The sequence below is a fragment of the Cryptomeria japonica genome, chromosome 8 (genome assembly GCF_030272615.1).
Source record: "Cryptomeria japonica chromosome 8, Sugi_1.0, whole genome shotgun sequence".
Taxonomy (NCBI): domain Eukaryota; kingdom Viridiplantae; phylum Streptophyta; class Pinopsida; order Cupressales; family Cupressaceae; genus Cryptomeria; species Cryptomeria japonica.
Genome location: NC_081412.1, coordinates 403721094 through 403739880, shown reverse-complemented (window position 1 = coordinate 403739880; position 18787 = coordinate 403721094). Strand labels below are relative to the sequence as shown.

General features: G+C 37.8%; 1 protein-coding gene across 1 annotated transcript in view; it reads right to left on the bottom strand.

Annotated features, from left to right (window-relative positions):
- LOC131857684 (uncharacterized) overlaps positions 1-17829 on the bottom strand; it is a 61016-nt gene extending 43187 nt beyond the window's left edge. The window contains exons 1-2 of the mRNA XM_059210386.1: positions 17595-17829; positions 17360-17494 (exon numbers count right to left, since the gene is read on the bottom strand). Of these exons, the coding sequence (XP_059066369.1) occupies positions 17360-17494; positions 17595-17723 (264 nt within the window). The 5' untranslated portion in view covers positions 17724-17829. The remainder of the gene's footprint in view (positions 1-17359; positions 17495-17594) is intronic.
- Between the last annotated feature and the right edge of the window lie 958 nt (positions 17830-18787).

The window sequence follows — 18787 nt, the reverse complement described above, 5'->3', positions numbered from 1 at the left end:
TTCACTAAAGTCGCTTGTTCACACATATAGACCTTGGAATCAGTAGTGATTTTTAAGGAGAGGATAGAATGCCTTCGGGTATCCTATCCTAATGTTTGGTAGATGATAAAACAGACACCAACAGGTCGTAGAACACTATTCACATATCATTTGAACACGTTGTGCAATCCACTCTCTCAGTCTTATGGTACAAAACAATAGGAATAAAATTGATAGGATCAAAGAGTTGTATGACTTTGGACATCCAAATGTTCATCACCAACCACCATATGTCACGAGGCATTATTAGATCATTTTCAAAATTCGAGCTATTGAAAGCACGTGAAATACTATAAAATTTTACATTTCATAATTTGATTGTGTATTCTAATTCTTCTTTAAAGTTTGTTTTTTAATTTTTAATTATTTTATATTTTATTTTTGAATAGGTTACTAAAACCCATTTCACCTCTAACAGAATCGTCTTGAGATGACTTGTGAAAGTTAGAGAGGCACTTTCTAGCATGGTGATTCTCCAAAATTGGTCTATCTCAAGGCAAAGAAACTCTAATGGGGCAATAATATTAAGTTGATGATCTTGGATGACTCTTGGTGGGATCATGTGGGGTTTCTCCTTAGTTTCACCAAGCCAATTTTGAGCATGATTAACTATACTGACATGGACAACCTTGATTAAGAAAGATATATAATGGCATTGGCTCAATGATTGGGAAAACGAAGAGAAAAATAAATGCAAAAGAGTAAGACCTTGAAGAAACTTTCTTCAAACAAGTGCAAATAATTGTTGAAGAAAGATGGAATAAAATGACCACTTCATTAAATCTTCTTGCCTTTGCATTGAGTACAAAATATTATAGTGTTGAAATTCTTTATGTGCCAACACGAGTTCCCCTTTATAAAGACTTTTGTTGTCCTCATTTTTGTTTCCAAAAATGAAGGACCACTACATGAAATTTTTGTGAAAAAATGAAAAAAATTACTCTATGGCACGCTTCCCGAGGCAAGATTTTGACGGATCCTTGGACTGGCTTAATCCTTGGTCTATCCTCGAACTACGTTTCGAATTTCGTCAAATTCTGGGTTCGTTTGCTATGTCTTTCCTTTAATTTCGGGTTTTAAAACCCTGACTGCAGGTGGAAAATTTTCTTCAAACTACAAGTTTTAATGATATTCATTGTTTTGGTTGTTGTAGGGGAATTTTTAGCTTATTACATGTGCATCTTTATTAAAAGATGTTACTTGCAATTTGTTTTAAATTTCCCTTTCTTGTTTTTGTCTTTTTTATTGTTTTTTGGTCTTGTCTAGTTAAAATAGGGATTTTTTCGCCCAATTACAAGTAAACTTGCAGTTTGGTCAAAAAACCCCTACTTTAATGGTTTTTGCATGTAATAGGGATTTTAAATCCCCATTACATATGTGCAAGTATTTCTAACTTGTTGTAGGGATTTTATTTCCCTTATACAAGTAATTAAAACTTGTATTCCTCTCCAAAAAAACCCGATTTTGCCTTGCAAGTGCTTTTTTGGTAATTTTTGACTTGTCATTTGCTCCAAAAAACCCGATTTTGGCTAGAAAGTGAAAAAGTGTAAAATAAAACTTGCAATTTGCTCCAAAAAACCCGATTTTGGCTAGTAAGTGAAAAAGTGAAAAAGTGAAAAATAAAACTTGTCATTCTCTCCCAAAAACCCGATTTGCATTCCCTTATGCAAAATCGAACTTGTCTTTCATTCCAAGAAACCCAAAATGCAAAAAAAATGGTTTTTGAAGAATTCAAAGCAATTTTTTGTGGAGATTTTCTAGGGAGGAAAGGCGTTTTTGCTTCTATCCTATTTTCATGCATTCATGGACATCTTTCACGCCAAATGGAGGTTGCATTGACTGGTTTTTCGCCCTAAATCAGCAACCACGTTTTTCATAAATGCCACTTTTTGAGGGATTAAATCTTCAACAAACTCCACTCTCCTAAATCGTTTTGCCCTTTCTCATCTAGGCGTGGAGTTTAGGAGGATTGTTGAGCTATTAAATGATGCCATTTGGTGTGCAAATGATGGCCACGTTTTTTCCACGTGACTCCTTTGGCTACGCTTTGCAAACACTTATCATCATTTCTTCTACTTCCTCCTTAGGCGTTTTGCTCTAATCCTCTTGGGTGTGCTCTCTCATTGGCACTTTGATCTTCCAAATTTGGGATTGCTGCTACATTTATCAGTTTGGGGATTTTTTGCAAAAACGTGTTAAGGGTTTTTGGCATTGCGGATTGCTTCTATTTTTGGTCTTCCTTCTTTTTTCCAAAAATTGGTTGCATTTTTGGAGAAGCATTTGCATTTTCAAGAAAGGTATGTTCTCTTTCCTTTCTTTCCTTCATTTTATTATTTTCTTGTTTTCTTAATTTTCGTTCTTAGTTGCATTTTTTTTTGGCATGTGTTGTTCTTCCCCCAAAAATTGGCTTTTGTGAGAGGATTCTTCCCTTGGTATGCAATTTTTGAATTGCATTGTTCTTCCCAAAATTTTCCTCTTTACTTGTATTCGGGATTTTTAATCCCAATTACAAAGTTCGCTGGAAATTCTCATTCTTCGCCTACGGTTAAGGAATTTAACCATTTTTTGTTAAAATTCCAAGTTGAAAAGTGTGAAACACCACCTCCCTTGCAAATTCAGGTTTTAAAAACTGGATTACATGTTGAAGAGTTCTTCCCATTTTCATGAAAATGACTTTCCCAGATTTTCCCATTTCTATCCATTCATGTTCCCCATATCCGTACTTTCCATTTCCGTCATTTTGCGCAAGTCAAAATCTCATTTTTCGTCCATTTCTCCATTTTCGAATTTACAAGTGTACTTGTATTCGGGTTTTAAAACCCCGATTGCATGAATGTCCTTTCCAACTTGTATACTTGCGAAAATTCTCCCAAGATCCGAAATTGGTCAAAGTCAAGATTTTCCCATTTCTATATATTTCCCCACTTCCTCTCACAAAATCGTGAAATTCAAGAATCAAAGTTTTACCCATTTGGAGAAGGAAGAATGATATTTGCAGCTGACTATGATGTTGCCTTAACTCTCTTAAGTCTTCATCACAGCATTCCAGTTTCACAATCAATGTCAGATTTGCCGGCATCTCCAATTACAAAGAAGATGAAATATAAATATGACAAATATCAGAATACAGGGTAGAAGATCCGCAGGATAATAACTTGCAGCGGTTGCTGGACAGCCATATTCACCATGCATCTTCCTTCTTGGTGGCTGCCCTAGAACCTGAGTTCGTTCTTGCATGCGCCCATCATTTTGACAAGGAATCAAGAGTCATCAAAAATGATGATGGTGAAGCTATAATTCGTCTCGATGCGGATACAATCGAGAAGGTCTTCAGAATACCTCCTGCACCTGTTTATATGGAAATCACCAAAGAAAGTGCAGCAAAATATTACGTGAAGAGGGAAAAAGATTGCAAGTGGCACATCAATAGGTGGATCCAAGAGCCACGTCCTTCCTTCTCAAGGTGGGCAAAGTGTGATTTCAAATGGGAGATAGGAGACCATCACTCTTCTCAGCAGGATGATGGGCCTTGAGCATTCCAATGCCTTTGAGCCATGGATGTATCAGTTCATTATGTTCATACGGCAGTCACATCACATTTCATGGGGGGAAGTCATCAGCGATGCCTTGTGCGAACAACTTGCAGCAGTTCCTACCACCATGACCTTCTTCATGAATTCTTATTTGGTATATTTAGCAGCATCACTTAAACATTTTCCAGGTCTTTCTACCAAGGGTGATCGCTCGCTTATACCAGTTTGGGAATATTATGACCAGTTGCCGTTGAGACCCAACAGACTGCATTTCAGAAGGATCCAAGATGCATTCTTCGGATATTTCATGTGTCAGTTTGACAGAAATCTCAGGAACAAAAGAGTATCAGATGAGGCATGGGTCAAGGTGTCTGAGTATGGGTGTTTGTTTCTACATTTTCCCACCTTCACCTATATGAGGATAGGATGCTATGATGGTCAACCATACATGCTTCCGAGATACCCAACCGATAAGATAATTCTTATGGAGTTGGGAAGACAGATTATGGCTGTTCACACTTTTCAGTCTGCTAAGCACAAGGTTGGAATGGGGATCTCTACCACAAACCCATTGAAAATTGGCCGATACTTCCTTGTCACACCTGTGAAGGCTAAGGCCATGGAGGCTGAAATGCAGAAAATCAAGCTCAAAAGGTTTAAACCTAGAGCTGATTTTGATTATAGAGGTATGAAGGAGAAGATCAAGAAATCCTTTGTGCATGTTCATCGCATTGAAGACATCTGGGTAGATCTCCGCACAGAAGCCGAAGTCCTCAAGATGGATTACTGCAGGCTCACTGTTGAGCAAATTGTTGACTTGAACTTGGCGGATATCCCACAAGGGATGATTGATGACAGGCATATACTTGATCCTGAATACACTTCACGGAGGGTTGAGGAAGCTCCACTTCCTTTGATCCAATGGTCGCACAAAGAGTGCATCTCCATCCTTGACAGATTTCAGCCTATCTTGGCCAACACTAACGCATGGCTGAAAAGTAATGTTGTTAGACTTATCAAAATCAAGGTTGGTAAAGAAGATGATTCTACGGGGCCTCTTGGACGGAAATCTAAGATTCAGATTGACAACAAGGAGGGTGCTTCATCTTCGGCCACAAGGATCAAGTTACGAGTCAGTCATGCAGTAGTGCTTCCTCCTGAGGAGACGACTATTCGTGGGAAGGAAAAATCACGATTCCATGTTCAGGTGATCGATCTGGATAATCCAGAAGAAGGGTAGCAATCTGATGATGCTCCTAAGTCTCCAATTTCAGACTCGCCTCATGAGGTCATTCCTCCAGTTTCCATTGAGATGCCTCTTTCTCCTCCTGATTTGCTTGTGGATGAGTCTCCTCATAATGCAATTCCCATTTCAGCATACGAGCCATCTCCTGATCATCAACAAGAAAGTGTGTTGAAAGTTCCTGAAGATATTCCTACTTGCATTCAGTTATCAGAAATTGATACTTCCACTTCTGGTTTTGAAGAATTCATGAGGCAATCCTCATGCCCATTGGTAACTAAGCAAACCGTGGTCGTTGTCCAAACAGATATTCCTCCTAGGATGACCACGGTAACTCAAACAGAAACTGCTTCTACTTAGCCTACGGCTGCTACTGAAAGAAAGTTGATGACTTTGCCTCCATGGCTTAGTTCTTTCACCCCGAAAAGGAAGAAGCAAGAGATCTCACCTGATGCCTTTGACTATCAGCAACTGAAACAGTCCAGATCTAAAGTTGCTAAGAAGGCCAAGATTATCTCCAAAGTAACGGTTGACAGTAACAAGATGAAAGTAGCTGAAATTGTGGAACCTATTGCAGATAAGCTACTTGATGAAATGTCAGCTGCTGATTATAAGGTTATGAGGATAGAGTTGGGCAAGCAAACGCATGAGGCCATTAAACATAATGCTCAGTTTTCTGCTGCTTCATTGGTGCAAAGGTGTGATGATCTTCTTGCGAAGAAAGACAAGCTAGAAGAGGAAAACTGACAGCTTATGGCAGCCATTCATAAAATCACAAAACCTGCTGCTGAAGGGAATAACTCCATAGGTTCTTCTGGTTCCCAAGAATCGATTCGTGGAGTGGAAAGGGCTGCTCAGAAAGTACAAGCACTGGATTCCTAGGTTGATCAACTTCATGATCAATGTGTACAAGTAATGAAAGACATTTTTTAGATAATGTCTAAGTTGGAGACTATTGAGGAGAAACTGGATCAGACTTCTAATACTTTCAAAAAGAACTTGGAAAGTGTTGAAGAAAGTTTGACAATCTGGCGTACCAAGCCCCAACAACATTTAAGTATTTTGCAGGAGCATGCCATCATCTCTTCCAGGGTCATGTACTTGGAATTTGAAGAACTCCTGGAAAACAAGACCCTTGTTCTTAAATCCCTCATTGAGGAGATCGGTGATGCAAGGAGATTCCGGGGTGAAGTTTACCGAGATATTGTATCACATTGTGAAAGGGCCTCTTGCAACATAGTAAGTCAGGATGGAGAGCCGATTCCAGAAGAAGAAGTTCTTGCTGATTTACAGATGAAGATTCATAATGAATGGAGGAGCGAACAATTCTCGGCAGCTTCGATTCAAGCATTGATGAAACACCAAGTCTTTCTGCATGAAATCCAGTCTATCATGGATAAAAACAATTTTGCGCTCCTCCGCTGTCACGACACCATTGTGAAGACTATGGTTGTTGCCAAGAACACCCATGAACTGAATCTCGAGGAACTACAAGCGAGCATCCGGAAATTTCAAGGATTTGTGTCTTCACAAAATGCAACTTAAGTGTTTTTCAACACTTAGTTAAATATTCCTTTTTTGTAATCTTTAGTTGTAATTTAGTTTTGACAAGTTACATGTAAAAGTATTTTTTTGTAAAATGCAAGTTACACATTACTTGCACTTTTGTAATTACATGTAAGTCAACTACAAGTTGTGTCCGATTATGACTGTAGTTGGAATAAGTCTTAGTTAGTTGGAGTAACTCTTAGTTAGTTAATGAAGTCTCAGTTAGTTATTGAATGAGTCTTGGTGGTTGAGAGAATCTCTCAAGTTAGTTAGAATCCTCCCACCTTTTTCTCAAAGCTTCTCCTCTATAAATACTTGAGGGGTCTATTGTAATATTTATCTTTTGGGAAAGCAAGCAAAAACTCTGCCAAATTTACAGCAAGAAGTCTTTGAGCTTATGTATGTGAATTGAAGGTTTTGAAGAATAATAAAGAAGGATTACTCAAGTTTTGAGTCTTTGAGCTACATGTTTGAGTTTGAATCTTTTTATTTCTTCCATGCAAAGTGTTTCTAACGGAGCTTAGTCCAATCTGATTTGAAGTCTTTGAGCTGCAAGTAGAGAAGATTAATTAAAATAGGAAAATCTCTAGAAGGAGCAGCAAGTCTTTGAGCTTGCGTCTATTCTTGAGGAAAAATTACTGTTTGATAAGAAATAGCAGCAAGTCTTTGAGCTTGCATTAGTTCTGGTCTTTGTGTTAAAAGAATAAATTATTCCAGTCTTTGAGCTGTTGTCTTTTATTCGTTGTAAAATTTAGTATAGCAAAGGGTAGATAGGACTTCCAATAGTCAAGTCTTTGAGCTTGATATTGCTGTCTCGTCCCGAAGGAAGTGACGGAAGTCTTTGCGCTTTCAGGAAACTCCATTTTCTTTCTCTCATTTCACTTGAAAGTAGTTACTGCTGTTCATATTCAATCGCTATCCTTTTCTGTGAAGAGAAAAGGATATTGTCTTTCTTGAAGAAAGAAGGAAGACTGCTGTCCCATCCTGTTTTTATTTCAGTTTTAGTTAGATAGGGGGAGCCTTCCCTTAATTAGGAGAGTTTTTACTCGTGTGCTGTGGTTGAAACCACAATTTTGAATATTTCCCCCAAGTGTACAAAATTTTCAACCAACAGCTTTGAAGTTGCTAAAGGGTACAATGCAGCATTTTGTAGACACTTCCCTGAGACTAAATTGCAACATATAGTCAAGAGTGAATTCATTGATTTTGTGCACTCAAATGGTCGAAGTATTGAGACTCTTCGTGATAAGTTTGAGAATGATGCTCATAGTTAGTGGTACTTACATGGCCAACAATTCCAATACCTACAACCCCTCGCAATCAAAATTTTATCACATTTAGTAAATTTTTATTTTAAGTCTTTAAAGTTTCAACTTTCAACTTTCATTTATAGTTTTTAAACTTTTTTATTTTTACAATGTATAACTTTAACTCTTTACTTTGTCTTCATAGGTTGCTGGTTCATCTTCATTTGAGAGGAACCAGAGCACATATTTTTTCATCCACTCAATAAAACAAAATAGATTGCACTCAAAAAAATCAGAGAACTTAATATATGTGCATTCCAATTTTCATTTCCTTTTGCACAAACAACATAATTACAAGGAAGGGGACACAAAGTTGTGGGATATAGAACCAAAGCATACTAACTTGGATGCTTCCACTTCCCTAGCATATTGCACTTGAGGAATCTAAAAGCTAGCACACATTTAGTGCAAGTGGCAATAGCACTAGCACTACTTGTGGTTCATCTGATGTTCCTAGATCATATAGTGTCAATGATGATGATGATTTTGATGATTTAGAAAATCCATTTGATGATTAAAAGTTAGCTAATTCTTGAACTTGATATTATTATTTTAATATTGAACTTGAAGTTTGAATGATGAATATTTTATAGTATTTATCATTTATGTTTTAAATGACATTCAAATTTATGGTGGTTTTGTTTTTTATATGATGATATGTGATATTCTAATCTAAATTCATGCTTTTAAGCTTTATGAATTATACATAATTTTTGTACGAATGAACCCAAACCTAGAAAATAGTTTGCCAAATCCATGAACCTGAACCAAGATCCATACCAAAACCAATAACTTAGGTTTAGATCAATGGTTTGAGAACTTGAGAACTGTTTAATAATTATTAATTGTCCATTCAATATTTGAAAATTTTATCAATGGTGTTGACTAGTGGTGGGATGAATTTTATCAAGTTGCATGCAAACTCCCTTGTTATGCCATAAACATTACTATTTTGCCAACTTAGCAAGAGATACCAACCTCTTCTATTGGGAGGCATCAACCTCCAAACAAACAAGTTTATCACTTTCTTGAATATTGCTTCTTCAATGGCTGATCATCTTTTGGAACTCCTTAATGAAATCTACTTATAAATGATGCAACGTTTTTCAAACATACACTTCTTTAAAAATCTGCGTGTATTAGAATGATATCACATTTTATTATTTACATTCTTTACCCCCATCTCATCTTATTTTTATACCACATCATGCCTCTTCATGAAGAGGGGCGATCTATCCAAGAAAGGCAACTTTTCAAGCAGAGTCGGCCTCATTTAAAAGATCCCAATAAATACTTAAACGGGACAACTTGTCCCAAGACATGGGCACCAAACACATGGGTCAGCCAACATAAATTAAATAATAATAATTATATTAAATCAAAATATTATTTCATGGGTTGGCCAACCATTTGACTCTCTTTCAACTTAAAAAAAATATTGTGACGTTAGTTCTCCTTTGACATCAATGACAATATTTATAACAATCTCCCCCTTTTCTTGATGGCAACTTTGCAAAGAGATAATCTATGAATACAACAAAAACATAATGCTCCCTCTTTCTGCAAATCTCCCCCTTTGATATCAATGGCAAAGAATTCACGGGTCTGAAAGATAATGTAATGATTAGCTCCCCCTGAATTCATGTTTCTCCTCAAGAATTTAGTGACTAGATGAGAAAGATATCACTCCCAATTTCTGCCTGAGACACTCAAAAGTCTCTTTTAGAAGGGGCTCCGTGAAAATATTTGCTATTTGTTCTTTTGTGGCAACGTACTTCAAATTGAAATGTTTTTCTACCTGTTCTCTTAAGAAATGATACCTGATGGAAATATGCTTCGTTCTAGAGTGCATAACAAGATTCTTTGAAATAATTATTGCACTAGTGTTATCACAAAGTATTGAAATTGGATGATCATATCCTACCCTAATGTCTTTCAATGTCTACTTCATCCAAAAAACGTGTGTGCAACATGAAACTGCTACTATGTATTCTATTTTTTTTGTGGATAAAGAAATAGAAGGCTATTTCTTGCTTAACCAAGACACTAGACTATTGCCAAGAAAGAATGCTCCCCCATTGGTACTCTTCCTATCATCAACACTACCTCCCCAATATGAATCTGTATATGCTACAAGAGTGAAATCTTCACCTCTCGAATACCACAAAGTTACAAACCAAAGTCCAAAGTGCCCTCTAAATATTCAATATTCTTTTGACTGCTTAGACTCTTTTCTAAGTTAGTTCTTGTTATTTTTAGGCTTGCATTGTAATCCAAATGCCAATTCTTTCTAGCCTTGTTATGGCATTGCAACTCAAAAGTTATTTTCAGACTTGTACAAGCTTTGTAAACACCTCCTTTATCAATAAAAAATATGTTATTTTGCCTTCAAAGAAGCTATTTCATTGTGTTTCATTGTATGATTGATGTTTCTTCTTGTGATTTGTATGGAGATCCTTGAAATTATCTCATCATTAACACCTTTACGAAGAAAATATGTGTTTTGTGCAAGTTATAGCTTGTGTGGATGATATGAACCGTCATTATTTTGAAGAAATGTTTATTTTCCTTCTAAGATAGTGAGTATCATGACCTTCCTATGAAGTACTAATGCATGAGCATATGAAATTTTTGAGTTATGCATAGGAAAACGTTATCATAGGTTAGTTGTGTGTTTCAAAACAGCAGTATAGGTTTCAAAATCAGTCTGGTGCATCACCTTAGTAGTTATAGGTCATTTTCAAAGCAATCTTCTTTCCCTTTTCCCAGCAAGCAATAGATTGGGTGAATCCCAAAGGAACCAACCTTCTCTACAGATTCACTCTGACCTTCAGGCAACCCACAGGCCCAGGAGTGTTTGTGTCACAAGGTTGCTGAGTTAATAGCTCAATGAAGGGTGCAAGCTTTTGTGATAACAGTTATGTAGAATATAAACAGTCGACAGTTTGTATTCAGGCATAATTGATGTATATTTTCAATCCTTTTTGTTAGTTTGAACAGTTTTTTCTTTGTAACAGATGCCAGCATTGATAAAGTTGAAAGTAAATTTGTGATTGATATTTAACTATTTTGATTAAGTAAAAAGAGGTTTTTGAAAGGAACCCGAACCTTTTTACATATCAGGAAATAGAAAAAGCATTAAAGCAGAAAAAAACCGTTCCTGATCACCCAAACAAAAAACAGTTCCCATCCAAAATAAAAAGGGAACTCAAAACACATAGAGCCGCTCAAAGACAGCAAAAGGATAGCAAAAGGACAGCACAAAGACAAATACAGAGACCGAGACAGCTAAATATTTTTCATAATATCTTCTGCATTAACCGCCATCTGCTTCATGTTGTCCGCAGAGTTCTTCAATTTATCCAGCTCTCGTCCCTTGATATCACCCTGATTCCTGGTGTTGGCCCTAGTTCTCTTCTCATGACCTTTTTTCTCCATCTGGTCCTTGTCACCCTCCTTGTTTTTAATGTTATCAAATCTGTTAATCAAAATATTCATATTATCCACAGAGGCCTTAAGAATCTGGAAATTTTGTTCAACAATCCTCTTCACAGTTAATTCCATCTTGTCGACTCTATTGACCAAGTTGTTCATGGTAGTTTCCAGCCCGTTCTCCTCTCTATTCCCTTCCATTTCCTTAACCTTCTTTAATGTTTTAAGAATTTTACAAACCATGGCCTCAATAGCTTCAGCATTGTTGATAGCAACCACTAATTCTTTAACATTTTCAGAAAGAGGCTTCTCGCCTATCGTAGCATTTTTTATAACATTAATATCATTCTTCAGGTTGCTGATATCTTTCACAATTTTGCTGATAGTATCACAAAATACCTTAATACTATCATTATCCCCATGATAGTCACTAGGATTTCCCTTTTATTCTCTTGGCCCTCATTCTGCAATCTTTGAGTACTCATGTCCTCACCACAACCCACATCCGGAATCTCATCCTCCTCCTTACCCTTCATATTGTCATTTTTTTCCTCCTCTGCATCCTCATCAAAGGCTATCAAAATCTGTTTTTTTACCTTGTTAGCTCCCCTAGTGGTGTTCTTGTTCCTCTGGGCTTGTTTTCCCATTCCCTTTCCTTTCATGCTTTTGATGAATTTCTCCTCAAAGGACTCGTCCTCGGAGTCCGAGAGATCATAATCAACAACAATCCTCTTTCTTTTCCCCTTATTCCTCCCCTTTTTGCTGAGATCCTCCGACTCACCTTCAATTTCAAAGTCAAAGTTGAAACCACTATACTCACTTTTCGTGTCATCATCCCTGGTATTTTTACCTCTAATTGGTTTCTCTATGGATTTCCCTTTCAACAATTTGTAAACTAAAACCACAAGACCCTAATGAAGAGCATGGTCCCCCTGAGGGTCTTTCTGCATTTCTTTAATGGTGTGATCCATGGAACAAGCTAAATAATAGGGCAGGCTTACCTTTTCACCATGGCAGAAGTGGTTGAGCAGCAGGAAATGGTGCTCGTAAGCCCTCGTGAATCTTCCATCTAGAGTAATGTAGGTTATGGTAGCAAACAACACGAACCTCCATGGCCTACAGATACGCTTGGGGGAGTGGTAGGAGTTATCCACCTTCACCATTTTCTTCTTTTCGCCATCCGTGATAGGAAATCTATCCGCTGCCTTATCAAAAACACTTCGATCTTTATAGAACTTAATACCATCTTTCACCATCCACGTAGCTTCTGCAATGATATCTTCATCCACCATCATCATCTGGGTGCCCACCAGAACTTTGTCATTCTTCCAATTCTTTATGAAATGCTTGGTAACTGTTGGGTCTTTACCACAGAGCCTCTCCATGAAAACACTTAAGCCCCCCTCTTGTAGAATCTCCCAAACCTCTTTGTTCTTCTTCCAATCCGAACATGAAGTAGGTTCAAACCTCTTTTTATTCCCTCCCATTAATCCTTCAAATTCACTGGAATTCCTAATCTCGGCTCTGATATTTCCTCTCTGGTTTCTATTATTGCTCTGAAAAACAACCCAGAATCTATGCCCTATTAATATGATAAGACTATTAAATAAATACTCATCACCGCCGTTGTAAACCTGCATCGAAAAAAGGGGGAAAAGCATTAGGAATTATGATTAATGATGCCACGTTGCCTCATCTGGATACAATCCAGTTCGAACAAGTATTTCGCCTCACACGCAAGTTTACTCTCACCATTAATGGTAATGATTTTCTCAGATCGGCAGGCCAAGTTGGCTGCCCAGTCAGCACAAGAGTTAGCTTCCCTGTAAACATGTGTGAAAACACACATATCGAAGGTTTCACTTATTTCCTTCGCAGCTTTAATAGCATTATTTATAGACCAAGAGGGCGGGAACACCTTATTCAAACAGTTTATAATATTCAAAGAGTCACCTTCACACCATACTCTGGTACAATTGGCTTCCTTTGCTAGAACCATCCCATGATAAGCAGCCATGGCCTCAGCAACAAGATTAGTTTGACTGCCAATAGGGATACATTTAATGGTTTTGCATTTTCCCCATTTATCCCTTAAAACCACACCACACCCCGCATTGCCAGGGTTACCCTTTGAAGCGCCATCGAAGTTGATTTTCATCCAGCCATGAGGAAGGCTTTCCCATTTCACACCTTCTCTAGGATTAGCCTGAAAGATGTCACTTCCCTTTAATCTCCAATTCTTGAAAATAATATGATCATCCTGATCTTTGGGGTTGGCTATTCCACCCATGATGTTGATATTCTCCACTATATTTCATTTGATTTTCTCAAAAATTATTTGAGCCTTAGATGCCTTATCTCTTAACACATTTCATTTCTCTCTTTCCAGATTCCCCAGCAAATATGAGGTAAAGCCAATCTCCATAACAGAATTATAGACTTATTCCTTGAGGGGTGAAGCCATGAATTAAAAACCTCTTGGATAGATTCCGGAAAGACCCAACTGATATTGAAGTAATCCAGACATCTAGCCCAGATGTCAGCAGAGAAGGGACAGTGGAAGAACAAGTGGTTAATGGTTTCCTCATTCTGCATACAAAGAAGACAAACACTAGTCATACAGAATCCTCTAATTTTGAGGTTATCAATAGTCAAAATTTTATTTTGAAGGACAGCCCAGAAAAATTAATTTTGGGAATTAGGCCTTTCACCCAAGCCTTAGCCCAGCAAGGACTCTCCAAATTAGAAAACTGCTGATTATAGAGAGAGGCAACAGAAAATTTACCATTTGCGGTAAGTTTCCAGATTAGCTGGTCATCATCATCCACCACCACCATGGAATTCATTATTTTGTTCAGATTACCAAGGGAGGGATCAACTGAGGATAATTCCTTTCACTGTCCATCATTCCAGTAGTCACCCACCATAGTGCCATATTTTTCCTTACACTGATCCTGAAATTTGCCCCAATCAGAGCTATCACTCAACAAGGAGTCAAGCAACCAAGAGTCTTCCCAGAATTTAATGGAATTACCTTTCCCCACCTTCCATTTCACACCTTTAGCAATTAGATCTCTAGTTCTTGTAGCATTTTTCCAGATGTTAGAGCCAATCGGGATATCTTCAGCATTATGGAAACTTTGAAGGGTAGGTAATTGTCTTTTATACTTATTGGCCCATATCAATTTCCATTCTCCCTGAGTGTTATAACCTCTCCACATCTACTTAGCCATGAGAAACTCATTCATGTCTCTGATTCTTCTAAGGCTGAGACCTCCCTTTCTTATAGGTTTACAAACCTTATCCCACGCAATCAGATTCATTCTCTTCTTTTCCTCAACCCCTGTCCATTGAAATCCCCCATAATAATCCAGCTATCTTCAGCAAACTTACTTCTAAACAAGGATAAGCTTTTCTAGAAATCACTTCTACCAGTCTTGGTGTTTGGGGCATACACATTAGTCAAGACCCATGAAGTACCCTCTTTCAAATGCTTAAATCTAATACAGGCCAAATTGTTGTCTTGAATCAACACTTCTCCTTTTACATTATTTGTATTCTAGAAAGTAGCAATACCTCTTGATGCCCCTTCTGAACTACCACCACTAACTCCTCCATTACTAAACATTTTCAAACATTCAACCTTATCCTTAGGCATTTTTGGTTTCCTGAATCAAAAAAAAATCCAGGTTTTTGTCTCTAATCATACTTTTTATTAAATCATGTTTGTGAGGATTATTCAATCCTCGAATGTTCCAGGAGATAATCTTCATGACTTTTTAGAAATACCTGCCTCAAAGATGGTTCTTTGAGTCCCGTCTGCTAGATTCTTGCTTGTTTCCATGCTCCTCTTCTTTGCATTTGAATATCTTCTAGGTGATGTATGTTGAGCTCCCACATCCCCTAGTCTGCTTCTGGTATTTCTAGTGGTTGTATTATTGTTATTGCTATTATTTATTTTTTTTGTTCTTGTTCTTTCTTTTATCCTCCATTACTTCTTCTTCCTCCTGCTTTGTCCCATTCTTTCCCAGAGCCTTTTTTATATCTTCTTCATCTCCCCATCTTGGTTCATTTTCCTCCGAGCAAGTCAATTTGACCTGGGCCAGGAAGGCTAATGATATCTTCGAGAGCCCTTGCTCAAAGATATTGTTAGGTTGAGCATCTTGGATCTAGCTTGCTCCATCCGACTCAGAAAATTTTCCTACTGAGTTAAAATTGTCTCCCTCTTCCTTATTATCTTTGGATTGACTATGTCCCTTATCCATCTGACTACTATCCCATTTCTCACTCTGAGCTAAATTTTGTTCTGTCATATCCTTTTGATTGTTTTGACTGCTGACTTGTGACTTTCTTTCTCCATCGTTAGAATCCTTTCCACTGATCTCCTGCTCCTTTTCCTGCTGGGAGATCTTATCTTGCTCTCCTTTCTTCGTTTCATTTCCCGATTGCCTAACTAATACCTCCTCGGTCCTTCCTACCTGGGACTGTTTCTCCTGATCTGAACCATCAGAAGGAGAGACTTTCAAAGAATTATCCACCTTTTTCCAAACTTTAGTTTGGGTTTGAGTTTTGGCCACATTGCTTGGGCATTTTTAAGCCCAGTGCCCTACTCTCTTACAGTGAAAACAAGCAAAAGGGATTGATTCATAAACAACATTCTGCATCCATTTGCCTAGTTTTGATTCTATCTCTATTTCCTCTGGCATATCCGTCTCAAGCCCAACCCCTACACAAATTCTAGCATAAATAAGTCTTCTTCTGGATGCCATGACCGAGTCAATGGCGAGAAGCTCCCCAAAAGCATTGGCTATCCCAGCAAACACATCTTCCTCCCAATATTCCATAGGAAGCCCAAGTAGCTTTATCCAGACCGGAACTTGGACCACAAACTTATCATCCATGCCCGCATTAGGGTACCATTTTTGGATATACATTAAATATTTACCTATCGACCAGGTACCATTGCAAAGGATTTGTCTGTGGTCCTCCTCACATGAAAAAGAAAAGGAAAGACATCCTTTATTCATAGCGACCACATCAACCTGTCCTTTTAAATTCCATTTTCTCTTGACAAATCCACGAACAACCTCAATGTTAGGTCTAGCCCCAAAGAATTTGCCTATCGGGGTAGTTTCCATCCGAGCAATATTTTGATCTATAATTTGATCCGGAATGGAAATGGCGAACTTTCTTTGAGAAACATTCGATGTATTTTTAACCGGAGGCAAGGACGACTTACCTTTGGGTTTGATACCAAACAAAGAGGACCATTTACCAATGGGTCCATTCGATCTGGGGCCCCCATCTAGGTCCCCCGAATTCAAAGGGGTCTCGAGATCCTTCCCATTAGATTATATTCCCTCCACAGGGCCCCCTGAACCGCTTGCCGCCTGCTGTCCTGATACTGCTTCAGGTTTGCCGCCCACCAAGTTTGAATTTTGAACCTATCCATTCACCTTGTCTGCTACAATCTGCTCCACGCGTGATCTGGGACCCCCACCTGGGTCCCCCGAATCCAAATGGGCATAGGGTTCCTTACCATCTGAACTCTCCCCCTCCAAAGGGCTCCCTGAATCGCCTGCTACATGCTGTCCTGCTGCTGAACCAGCTCTCCCGCCCAAAAAAATTGAATTTTGGGCCCGACCATTCCCCCTCCCCTCTCCGCTCCGCTCCTCTCCATCTTGATATTTAACTGTTAAATAATCTGTGTAGCAACTAAACTACATGTCCAAGCCCACAGGCCCATATGAAAGTTTTGATTTGGCAATGGTACCAATAAAACCCTCATTATTCTAGCTTAAACAAAAGAAACCTCGTCCAAGGGATAGCGGTGCTGTAGTTATAGGAGACAATTGCAAGAGTGCAACCCCATTTCAAATACTTTCAAAGTATTAAGGCGACCCATAACCACAGTGTGGTGAGGTTAAGATTTATTTTTTATATGGACTACACATACCTTGACATGTTGTAAATATTCAGGTACATTCAAACATGTTTTATGCTTACAAATCTTGTGAATGAAATCTAAATGGACATGTGCGAGGTTGTAATGTAATGATTATGAATTCTGATCTATGTTTAAAGTCCTAGGATTATGTCAAATTTTTTATCCGTGACTTTTGATTATGAATTCTGATCTACGTTTAAAGTCCTGGGATTATGTCAAATCTTTTGTCCGCGCCAAATTCAAAGGCAAAGCATAACCTTACTCAAGATTTACCAGCAAAAACCATAACAACAGAAATCCTGAAAAAAACCTGTGTGTAACAATTTAAAGCTTGTTGGTAATCTCCTTGAGCAAATGCAGCATTGCCGTTAGTTCTCCACTGGGTAGCAGCAAGTTGATCTTTTCCACATGTTGTGACATCCGGGTCACTTAACTGCTTCACAATCTGCATTGCACAACCCAAGTAAGTTAATTTAAAGTAAATTAAATTCTTCTGTTACTATGCAACTGAAAATCCGACCTGCAAGCCTTCAAAAAAGATACACCTGATGAAACTGGTGGGAGAGCTGAAGATGATCAAAAAGTGCAGAGCAAGTGAAAGGGAGATCATCCGCAGCGCTGGAAACAAGAATGTGTTTAAGGTGGTCAGGAATCATGGCCTTCAACTTCTCCATGGTGCCAGTTCACTCGCTCGGCATTTTCCAGTGGAAGAGCGTACGAGAAACTCAATATTTTGAACAAACATTGAACACACCTAAATGCAATAAACTCCATTAATTAAGTCTTTATTGTTGAAGTGGATTTTAATTAAGAAGAAAGCCCATTTTTCTAGTTCGATATTCTCCAAGAAAACTCAAAGCTTTAAAAATATATCAAATAATAATTTTAAAAAATAAATATTTTTTCTGTTATTCTTGAGAGGTAAAGTTGTTTTCAAATATTTTTTAATGAAATGATTTTAATATTATTAAAGACTTCTTTTTAATCTATGGTATGGGATCACACTTCAACACCATGTAATTTAGGCTTATTAAGAAAATCAATTTAGAAGACAATATCAAAATAAAAACAATCATTTAAATAAATACATTGTTAAAGCATTAAGTTACAAAAATTATGTAGTAAGAGTAATAAAATCAAAATTTGGATGTGAATCCTAGTTGTTAAGTTTGGATTCTTAGCTCTCATTTGGCAAATCTTAGCCATCTAAAATAGGTTACCAATCAATAGTAGCATAGTATTCTTCATTCCACTCTTGCTCAAGTTATTGATCATCACAATTCTCTTAGCCTAGTGAAATAGCGAAGGTCAAATAAGGATACTTGTCATGTCCACTAGGCGGTGCCCACCTACATTACCAAAAAGACACAAAAGAGGGATGAGAACCAACCTACAAAGAAGGAGACTAGATAACACAACTTTGAGAATACCAATGGGATTTATAGTTATGGCCTCACATTTGGCCCCTACAACAAATGAACATGAGGTGCCAAAACGGGATGAACATGAAACTATGTAAAATGTCTTACCCCAATTTTCAAAACGAGTTTGGATATGGTAGGAAGCATACCAGTAATGGTTATAGCTAACTTTGTGCACCCACAGATTGTAAACGGTACATCAGATTTCAACCAAAAATTTTGGTTGTCTTTGTATGCGACTTAACTGGTCATAGCTAATGTTTTAGCTTCTAGGTAGTGATGATGCACATTGTGGAATCAATTATGTGCACAAGGGT